The sequence below is a fragment of the Oenanthe melanoleuca genome, chromosome 8 (assembly GCF_029582105.1).
Source record: "Oenanthe melanoleuca isolate GR-GAL-2019-014 chromosome 8, OMel1.0, whole genome shotgun sequence".
Lineage (NCBI taxonomy): Eukaryota > Metazoa > Chordata > Aves > Passeriformes > Muscicapidae > Oenanthe > Oenanthe melanoleuca.
In genome coordinates, this window is record NC_079342.1 from 15,830,478 (window position 1) to 15,841,953 (window position 11,476).

The 11,476-nt window shown below is 34.8% G+C and overlaps 1 protein-coding gene across 3 annotated transcripts in view; it reads left to right on the forward strand.

Moving 5' to 3' along the window:
- USP33 (ubiquitin specific peptidase 33) overlaps positions 1-11,066 on the forward strand; it is a 37,276-nt gene extending 26,210 nt beyond the window's left edge. For all 3 annotated transcript variants that reach the window (XM_056497268.1, XM_056497267.1, XM_056497269.1), the window contains exons 18-24: positions 679-805; positions 2,080-2,249; positions 3,605-3,686; positions 4,975-5,083; positions 6,621-6,723; positions 7,452-7,520; positions 9,800-11,066. In XM_056497268.1, coding sequence (XP_056353243.1) covers positions 679-805; positions 2,080-2,249; positions 3,605-3,686; positions 4,975-5,083; positions 6,621-6,723; positions 7,452-7,520; positions 9,800-9,957 — 818 coding nt within the window. In that variant the 3' untranslated portion in view covers positions 9,958-11,066. The remainder of the gene's footprint in view (positions 1-678; positions 806-2,079; positions 2,250-3,604; positions 3,687-4,974; positions 5,084-6,620; positions 6,724-7,451; positions 7,521-9,799) is intronic.
- The last annotated feature ends 410 nt before the right edge of the window (positions 11,067-11,476 follow it).

Sequence of the window (11,476 nt, forward strand, 5' to 3'; positions counted from 1 at the left end):
TGGAAAATAGGAGAAAGAAATAATTTTTAACCAGAAACTTAATTAATTTTTATAGAAGTTACTCCCCTCATACTTCTTAAACTTAAGGTATCCATTGTTTGAATTTTTTTTCCTTTTTTTTTTTTTTTTTTAACTGGATGGTTTTTCATTTAGTGCTTGCTAAGTAGTGCTTTACATAATCAGTTTAGCAGATACTTAATTATTTACTTATTACCAGTTAAATATATATTTAAAAGTGGTATTAATTTAAAATATATTATGAATAGTCTTTGAAACACGTCAGTTACACATTAGTTAGGTTGCGATATCATGTAGCTGTTCCATTTCTATTTCTATTATAAAGCATACATAGATTTTAAAGGGGTTTGTTGTGGTAACTGATGAGGGTAAATTGTTCAGACAATCTTTGAATGTCATGGTTCAGGACTTTATTAAACAATATACTGCTTGAAGAGTGCAGGAATGTACTGAAAGTAGTATTCAACTCACCACTAGCTAATAGAAATTCAGAGAAAAAGCTAGTGTTGCGTTTGACAGAAATTAATTTCAAACTCATATCTGCTAATGATTCTGTTTCTCCCATTTAAGACTTACTTAAGACTTACTTCCTCTTTATGTGTTGGAGTAAAATGGGCAGCTGTAGGCACTCTTTGATAACTCTTGCTTCCTGCACTCTAGGTGGACATTATATAGCTTATTGTCGCAACAATTTAAATAATTTGTGGTATGAATTTGATGACCAGAGTGTCACGGAAGTATCAGAATCCACAGTGCAAAATGCAGAAGCTTATGTTCTCTTCTACAGGTAAGACATGGAAAGTACAATCATACCCGTAAGTCATGTATGTAAATACCCTTTTAAGCAATTGGGCAGCTTTCAGAATTAGCTGCCCCATGAGAGTTATAATGGAAGAATTTGACCAACGAGAAAAGCCTATGCTGGAGAAAAACTTAATCCTTCAATTATGTCCTTAACACTTGCTGTGTCAGAGCTTAAGTGTTTATGTTAAAATGAAAATGAAATCTGCATAGTAAGAGAACTTGAAGCATCAATTAAGAACTAGCCATCTTATTTTCAATTAGAAGAAGGGAGTTCTGCACACAGGGAGGTTTTGCACACAGAAGGTTTTTAACTGTTAGAGCTCCAACTGGAATTGTCCAAAGTCTGTCAGATGGTATGTAGGACATCAGAGGTTTTACTATGTTGTAATTTTATCCATTGTATTATACATTTAATTTAATTCTATTTATAGTTTATTCTCTTCCTGAGAATTGAAGTGAAAGGTGAGAAGTCATGTTACCATCATCTTCAGTCTAGGAAACTTCTGTACTTGAGATAATAAAAGCAACTCAGTGTTCAGATTTTAATTTTCTGGTACTAAGATCAAGTTTCCACTAAAAGTTTGCTGCAAAATACATTGTGTCAGAGTTGCACAAAAAAGGAGATGTGATCTGAGGATGTTTTAACTTTCATTAGGAGCATTCCTATGTACCACTGTTCAAGCTGAGCCCATGAGTCTCACTTACGCCTTTTAAAAGGAATTTGGAAGTCATGCTGTATTGCCAAGAAAGAACACTTTATCTTTGATTGTGGTTTAACATATTCAAATAAAAAATAAAAGAATAGCATTAATAAAATACGGCTTTTAAAAAAGAATATATCCACAAAAGACTGTTACTGGCTCGGAGGAGAGAGATTCTATTAGATCTGAAACGGGAGAACAGAGTTACTTCCAGTTTACAATGGGAAAAGTAGGAGAATTACCTGATCTGCTTACTGTGTAACCCTGCTTGTGAAGGTAAAGAAGGAATACCTGGCCAAGGAGTGCAGCTTATAAAGCTCTATCTCAAAGGCTGCAGAGATGAAAGGAGCAGATGGGCACAGCCCTTGGGTGCTGCTCCACCTCTGCAGCGCAGTTGGCTTCTGTCTTGCAGCCCAACTGTTTGCTTTCTTAGGCCGTGTAAACTGGAAAGTACAGACAAGGCCCAGATAATTTACTTGAAGGCAGAGTTTTCAGAAGTTATCTGCACTGTACACAAGGATCTGTATTTGTTTAATGATTTCTGTTTCTGTAATAGAAAGAGCAGTGAAGAAGCACAGAGAGAGAGACGGAGGATATCAGGGTTACTGAATATGATGGAACCAAGTCTTCTGCAGTTCTATGTTTCCAGGCAGTGGTTAAATAAATTCAAGACTTTTGCAGAGCCAGGACCAATTTCAAACAATGACTTTCTTTGTATGCATGGAGGTGAGACTTAACTGTGAATCATTTCAAAATAATTTATCAACTTCTAGCTATAACGGTGGTGTATACTTGTTTTAATTAAAGGAATTTGACTATACTAAGTTCATATTATTACTTCTTTGGTAAATAACTTCTAAATAAATTCTTTCTCATTTTAGTAGCTGACTGATTAGAAATTATGCTGAATGAAGTTACCCTATTTTTTTTCTTCCTCTGCACATTTGATTTTGTTTATAAACTTTATTGATTCTTAAAGAGGAACAGTTCCTCTTACCTACTTGCTTCTTAAACATGTGAATTCACATTTTTTAAAAATACTGTCGCTATATCATTGTCTTTAATGCTTTCATCTGCAAATTGAAATGTTTTTCTCAGCTTGGGGCTATAAGCGGTGAGAAGGTTTGAAAGCTGCTTTGAAAGAAATTGACCTGATGCACAGTATCCAGTGCATAGCAGTGTGAAAATCAAGTAGTAATTCTGTGTATTTTGTATAGGACCATAAAAATTTTACCTTGTGCTGTATGTTAAAAAATAAGAGCATTATAGTAAACAAAACACATTTGGAGAAATACCCATATTTGAGTGCTAACATTCCAAGAAATCATTACTATGTAGTACCTATTTTCTAATTTAAAAATACAGTTTCATTAGATTGGAAGAAGGAGGTGCTGCCTCTGTTGCTGAACCAAAATTTTAACCCAGGATGATTTTCCCTGTAGCCATCTGCAGGATGCCTGTGCACCCTTTGGCTTTCCTTCTGCAGGGCTGCAGCAGATGACTCGATGTACAAGTGCCCAAGTACTCAGTTTTCCCTCTTCCCAAGAATTCCTGCATAGTCCACTGTTGTTTACTGTGTGCTTCAACTCAACATTGCTAATTCTGCAAGGCCCTCTATTTCTGCCTTCCTCAAATTTTCTCTACTTTCAATAATTCGTATTGTTTGAAGTAATTCCAAAAGGTCTGCAGCAGATAGATGAATTTTGAATAGACAGTTGTAATTTTTACATGCATAATCAAAATATTTAATCATCCTGACATTTTAACTGTATACCTTAAGAAGCTTTTTGAAATCATTATGTAAAATGGATTCTAGCCCTTTAATTTTAGCCACTCATGTAGTTAGCTTGCTTCTGCTTTATATAAGCTTCTCAGCCACATAGAGGACTAAAATCAGAGTGGTGTCTCTAAATATTGTGATAGATAATACCTAGGTAAAACTTCTTCTAGTTTCTCTGAATTCATTGAAAGGTTCTATGTTTTTTATTTATTTGGAGCTTCTAACATAGTCTTCTCCCCTTACTAAAATCCACAAGTGTTTTTTTTATTGTTTGGGGGTTTTGTTTTTGTTCCTTCTGCAGGTGTTCCTCCACACAAAGCTAACTTTATAGAGGACCTCGTTGTAATGCTACCTCAAAATATATGGGATAATCTGTATAGCAGGTAAGTTTTGAACTGTAATTGGAATATATCCACTGGTACAGTTTGAGAGCCAAGTGGCAACATCAGACTTTAGAATTAGTGGTTCAGGAAAAAGACAGCCCTCTGGGCACACAGCTGAGTGAAGGGATTGCAAACAGCCAATTTATATCATTTTCTTGTGCAAGGTAAACAACTGCATAGAGTAGTGTGTTATTGGAGTAGTACTTCAATATTAAACCAATAAACATGTATGGTATGTAGGAAATAACACAAAGTAGGTCAGCAAAAGTACACTTTGCAGAGGATTTTTGAAAGAGCTCTCTGTATCAGCTTCCTGTTCTCTTGTTGGCTGGAGACAGCTTTTCTTTTATGTTGGCTTTGAATCCATAGCCTCAGCTGCCAGTACTGCTTCAAAATAACTTATATCCTAGTGTTCTGTGTTACTGCCCCATGCTTCAATGTCAGTCAGGTTTGAGTGCTTACAAAGGAGGAATTCTCACAAGCTATGCCTTATTCTAAAGTTAAAAAAACTGCAGAAGAGCTTTGCTGATGGCTTTCAACACTCTGTATTGCACTTGCATTAAATATTTTTAGCTGTTAATTTCCTACACCTAAACAATACATCTGAGGGTTGTGGGAGTTTTTTATAGATGTTTTAAAGTTTTGGTGCGCACAAGTAAAAGATAAAAACAATCCTATTTCCAGTTCATTTTCCTTTTCCTATATGTATTGAATTTTTCTTCCATTATCCATTTTCTGTATGCAAAAATATCCTTCTCAGGACCAGTGCTCCTGCAGACTTCCATGAATAAAGTTTCACAGAATGAAAACATGAGGGAAGGGTCAAGAATAACCTCTTAAGAACAAAACAGTAAATGAGTTTAGAGGGTCAGGGAGGTAGCAAAGCTGATGAAGAGTCTGTGGTGGGATGGAGGAACATGTTTAAGACAGAACTGGCTGGAATTTCCATAGGCTGTTTCTTAGAGGCCTTTGGTAAAATCACACCTGGTGTATATATAACAATACTTGCTCACTGACATGTTCTAACCATAGTAACTGTTTCTGAAGTCTCTGATGCAGCTGAGTTTGAGATGGTTTGTACTGGCATGAGGCAGTCAGAACTTGCAAGATGGTCTTAGGATGGGGAACAGACTATTACCAGGAAAATAAAGGATGGCTTTTTGGGATGACTGTGACTGGCATGTATCAGCCTTCTGTTCATACTGACATTTGCCACACCTACAGGTGCATGATCTTTTTGCATATTTTCCACAAGGCTGATTGTTTGGGTTTTTCACTTTTACTGCAGATACGGAGGAGGACCAGCTGTTAACCATCTGTATGTTTGTCACACCTGCCAAATAGAGTCTGAAAGAATTGAAAAAAGAAGGAAAAATGAATTGGAAATGTTTATACGGGTAAAAAAGTAAACACTTATCTATTCTGCCACTGGCCAACACCTGACATTCATGACTAGACCCAAGGGATTCCTGTAACAAATGAACTTTATTAAATATCTCTATACCTATATACCACCCCATCTCTCCTGGCAGTAGTAATGTTCTTGTGAAATCCCAGATAACTGCTTATATGAAATTGTACTTAGAGAAGATTTTTAATGTGTATCTTAAGTTGCTTTTTTATAGTGTGGAGACAGCCACATGAGCAGTTGTTTTTTATACACTGCCAGTGGTCTGTTCTGTGCAGTCTGATAAGATTTAAGTGCAATAATACTGTGCCAAGAAAAATTTAATGATAATCATTAGTTCTAATTTTAAAAAAGGCATCAGAAACATAAACAAATGCAAGTAATTCAATGTGAAATAAATATATTAGTATTGTAATGAATCTGTAAAATTAATATTAAGAAGCTATTGTATTTTCCCTGGGTTAGAGGATTATGTCTGAGTGCTAAAATAACTACTGGTAATGATTCTGAAGTTCTTAAACAAATCCGTGTTTTCAAGTTTTCAGTGAAAATAAGAGATTGGAGTCCCATTTCTGCTATCTCAGCTCATGAAAGGAAGAAAATCAAAACTGACTGTTTTTTCAATTCTGTTTGTCCGTTAATCACACTTCAGAGATTGTCAGCTTTTCTATGTTTTTTTAAATTTTTAGGATTAGCACTGGTAATCTCTGGATTACCACTGGTTCATAATTATTAATGAGATTGAGTCAACCCCATTTGCTTTAGCAGCCAGTGTCTTTCCAGTCAAAGCAATGATTATATGTGCACTGTTGTGCAAGTATTGATACTGTTAGTACACAGAAAATTCTACTGTCCTTTACAAAGATGGCTTTTAATCTATATGAAACCCTAAGAAGTTGTGTTGATGCTTTATGTTTATGACTTCAAAGGGAAAGTATAGCTGTGTAATTACAGAGCTAAAAAGATAATTGTTTAAAGATTTAAGTGACTTTTTGCTTTTTTCTTCATAATGTAAAAGATCCATAAGTCATGAAAAGTCCCAATATATTGTACTGCCATCTGCTCAAAATACTTGAGGAAAAACAAACACAGATGAAGATGCCATTCATCACACAAAGAACTTTCCATAAAATTATGGGAAAAAAATTCAAAATACTATTTTATTTTACAAAAATAAGATCTCTGCTTTTTTTGCTACTTGAAAGTTCAGCCTTCACAGTAATTATCTATTAGTGTTTGATGTATAAGCACTTATGCTTAGGAAGAACTTGTTGCTGTTTTCAGGAAATATAAATAATTTCTCAACTAAATAGTAAATCAGCTTTTACTATGAAGGCTACTGCTGCATCAGAATCTCATCTTGGGTATTCACCAGGTGTTTACTGTTTTTATGGTCATTGGTTGGTTCTTTAAAATGTTCTGTTACAGTATAATGTTATGGTACTAATAATTACAGTGATTCAAAGAATTCAGTAGTTTGCAGAAATAAAAGGACAGAAAACCACAGGTTTTTTTTTCCCTTGTAGCTTAATAGAGCATTCCAAGAAGAAGAATCTCCATCAACATTTTACTGCATCAGCATGCACTGGTTCAGAGAATGGGAAGGATTTGTAAAGGGTAAAGACAGTGGTAAGTTGTGCCCCATTTCAAAATATAGGTAATCTTTGTTGTATTGTTTGTTTCTGCTTTGGTAGAAAACTGTAGGAAGGACAGATAGCAAAGACAGCAAAAGCTCTTAAGCATCTAAGACACAGGTTTTATAGGTTACAAATTCATCCAGGATACAGAACATAGTAAAATAATTCACAGCAGTGGGATAATGGGATAATGTTGGAAAGAATGTTGCTTGTTTGCAGGATGTTTGCTGTTACCAGCAGCAGGAAAATTGGATCTAAGTGCAAGAGGGGATGGATTTTGTTGTGCAAACTAGATAGATGATGCTGCAGCTTCTGGAGGAAAGGTGACCTCATCACATCTAAACTCAGATAGCTCAGTAACAACTGTACTAATGTCAGCTTAGCTGACTTCAGATGCCTCTAAAGTTTTAAAATGGAAGCTCATAAAGTGCTCTACCATCTTGTCAGAGTCTGCTCTAGAACAACTTTGATAAGGGTAAGAATTAGGATTAATTTGTGTTTTATGTTGCTATAAGACTTAACTGTAATCATGAATGCTTTGGAAAACTTGTTCTTAATTAAAAATGTGATTAGGTTTTAAGAACTTAGAATGTACTGTTAAGCAGTACAAGAACAAGCAGTAAACAAATGAGCTGGTTTTCTTTCCCTTTGGAAATAGAACCTCTAACCTGGTGTTTGTTTTCAGCTCTCCCAATTTTAATAATTTTTCTGTTGCACTAGATCCTCCTGGCCCCATTGATAATGCTAAGATTGCAGTAACAAAATGTGGCAATGCTGTGCTAAAACAAGGTAGGTGTCCAATATTGCTGCAGCTTTGTGCCCCTTATGCATTGCTGAAGTTTTGAAAATTTATTATTTTTATTTATTCATTTATTGTTGCCATTAAATGAATGGCAGTTTCTAATGAATCTGTTGTGTGTTTTTTGGGGAATAATTTTATTCTTAAAATTAAGAATTAGTATCTGTAGTAGACTAATCCGAGTGCAGTTGAGCATGTAGGAGGTGCAGACTAACTTGAAAATGGTGAAAGTGTGCTTTGGCTTTGTATCACTTGATCTGATGGATTTTCTTAACAAAATTGGGAAACTGTTCTATATCTGTATGTAGTTTGAACCTTGAAACCTAATTTGAATAGAAAAACACCTTCTCACAGAGGGAGAAAACTGCAAATAAAATCTGGTGCTCATTTTTCTGCAAGTTATTTGATACTGTACTTTGTATGTTAGAGAAGTTTTTGCAAAGATAGATTTCTTTATTGTTCTCCAGAGTTAAATACTAGATACCATTTATTTGGAATTCATAGGTACAGAGGAAAACATTCCTATATGACCTGCTTTATGAAGTCTTTAGAAGTTCTAGGAAGCTGTAAAATCATTGCAGCTCAGCCTGGAAGATGAATTTGCATCAATAAGATTAATATTTATTTAACTGGATTTTTTTCCCAATTTTGCTTAATGCCTGGATGCATACCCTGGATGTGCCAATAAACCTACCATAAACCTCACTAATTCTAGAATGCCTAGAGTTTGTTTTAAAAACAATTAGTTTATGCACTCATTAGTTTTTTAGTGTTTTCATGGTTTAAGTGCTGATGATAGAATTCAAGTACAAGGTATAAAGCCTGATAAAAGAAAACACTTTAGAGACAGTAATTTTTAGCAAATTAGCCAGATGTCGGTTTACTTCCAGATACATTGGTACAAATTAGAGCTTGGGTAGAAATAAAGATGAATAGGATGTGGAAAATTTGTCTTATAAGTTTAAAGAGGTGAGAATGCCACTAAATAGGATTCAGTACTGCATATTTCTTTGATTCAGTGGTCCTGAGTTCACTGTGCCTCCTCAGTTTAACCTGACTGGCTGCAGTCTGGATAAGGGAGTGAAGATCTACCCCTGTGCCTGCAGAGATAGAGTTGTTTCTTGAGAGCCTAAATGTAAAATAGTAAAACTGAGGCATAACATCATTAGAACTGGCATGGGATCTGTGTGATGACTTCCAGATGAAGCTTTGCATAGTTGAGTTACTGTAGGTAAACAAATGTGTAGCTCTTTGTACCCTTCCCCTTTAGAAACTTACCAGTAGGCATCACTGCAGCAGGTGTCGAGTACAGAAAATACAGAAGGTGGAGGGAGAAGTCCCCTGCTTGTAGTGCTGACCTTTTCTTTTTTTAAGTATGAGGGTGCTGAAACAAGGCTGAACAAGACATTAATAATGTCTAATGAGGATATCTGGGGAAGCTTGCTGTCAGGCAGGGCTTTGATATGCTAAAAGAAGAGGAGGCTTATTCTGGTAGAACAGAAATGTGACCTCTCTGCGTGGGTTAATGTGAGGAAATCACTCAGATCAGACAGGATCCATGTTTTGAAATGTAGAGGGTAGATGTGCTGATGCATCTTGTCTTTGCCATTGTAAAAAGTTGTGGAAAATCAGAAATACTTGTTGGATGCTGACTTGAGACAGGAGACAAACCTCTAGCCAGAGCAATGGAATCATAAGCAAAGACTTTAATCAATGAACGAAATCAGGCTGACCCATCAGTGCTACAGTAGCATTGCTGGAGCTATTATTATCCTAATAATAGTCCTTTGTCTCTGGGAATTTCACTGTGCTCCTCATACTTTTATTCTTTACTATCAATATTAATTCCTCTGATGAAAGAGGAATCTTGAGTCCTTGAACTTTACTGTGTAATTTATGTGACTGCATGTCCTTGTAATAATATGAATCATTGTTTCCTGAGTACCAAGAGCTACTATCTGTCAGCTTGATTGGTATCTATTAAATAATATGTTTATCATAGAATTTTCACATGTTTTCTGCAAGTACTGCATAATTTAGAGCAGGTAGTTGTAAGAATCAAGGACTATGAAACTAACACAAAATAGGTAAATGGCAGCTGGTGCAAATTAAAGCAAAAATGAAAGTTATGGTGTTAAATTTGGATCTGAATTCCTACAGTTCTAAATTTTAATCTGGATTTTTTTTTTTCCTTTTTGTATCTCTTCTGGACTTAAATCATCATAAAGAATTATTCTAAAGAATAATTAAATTTTTAAATTTTTTTCAGGTGCAGATTCTGGACAAATATCAGAGGAAACATGGAATTTTCTTCAGTCAATCTATGGTGGAGGTCCAGAGATTATACTCAGACCACCTGTTCCTCCAGTAGAACCTGATATATTGCAAACAGAAGAGAAGATTGAATTAGAAACTCATGGTCTGTAGCTTTTGAGAAAAAGATGAGCTTGTAAGGAATCCAGCTTCCTTACAAAATGCCCAAAACACATTCCTAAAGGTTTTAATCTCTTATGTCTGTTGGAGGCACAGCTCACTGGGCATTACATTAACTACAGAATAGTAAGTTGAAATATGTATTGCAATTTGTTTAAATAGCAGCTGTTTCTCTGTTTTGGAAGGCATGTGGTTTGTACATTTTGGAATGTTTGGTCAATGGGAAAAATGTAATTTCTGATTTTTTTGCTAAAAGTCAAAATCCTGTTATATCCTTAGACTTGAAAAACAGGGACAAATTTTAGAGATGTTCAGTAACCCTTCTGATTCCTGATTGGGCTTCTGATATCTACAAACTTTTTCCTGTCTTAATTGTACAGTCTTGACAAGTAGGTATGTGAGGAGTATATTCTAAATGGACTATAATCAAAGATAAAGAAAAAGGATTTTCATTTCCTAAATGCTCAGGAAAAAAGTTCTCTTACTTTGCACTGTAAGTATATGAAATGGGTAGTATATAACATCCAAATACTTATTGTATTTGAGCAGCTCAGACATTAGGATAGACTGAATAATGTTCTAGTCAGCAAATGTCATAACTTATTACTACTAAATTTTACATCTTATTATAGTCTTCTGTAACTCTATAAACCTGGCTAGTGTCTTTAATAGTATATGTGGCAAAAAGATTTAGTCTTCTCTAGGGTAACATTTGAGAGCATGAAGTGTGAAGTGTAAAATTACTATGGACATGAGTGATATAAATTTCAGAAAATTAAATTGTCTGGTCTCTTGAATTGCATTCATAAGCATTTATATTTGAAGGCTTTTATTGTATTGTTAAAAATTTTCATTGGCATGATGACCTTTAATTTCAGAAGCTGGATAAAATGTATATATTGCAAAACTTTATTGAATGATTCATATTGGAATGCAGAATGACACTTGCTCATGTTTTTGCCTGATATTGTTACGAAATAAGCAGCATTATTCAAGACTGGATCAATAAAAAAAACACAAAATTAACTGTGGAATAGGTGGGGGGAGCTTTCCTAAATGTTTTTCATTTATTATATAAATAATATATAATTAATGCTATATAAGTAATGCTGTGTTACTGCTCTCACACCCATACAATCATATTTTTGACCATTTAAGTTTAGACAATGATGTTGACAGATCTAACTCCTAAGTAAGAAAATGCTGACATAATATTCCTCTGAATAATTTTATATGTAGTTTAAAAACATATTGGTTTGTAGGATGTCATGCTATTCTAGTTAAAAAACCACGTATAACAGCCCTAGAGAAAATGTCCTATAGCCTTAAATATTTGTAAATGTGATTTTATGTTAGTAGATAAAGCAACTTGAAGTTAATAGCACATTACCCTTGTAATGCATCAAATGCTTACTACTGACTTGTGTTAGTGACTGAGGTAAAGTTAACTTTCTTATGAGCAGTCATTAGTAACTTGCTGAGTTTGGCCTGTGAAATGATGTCTTATTTAAAG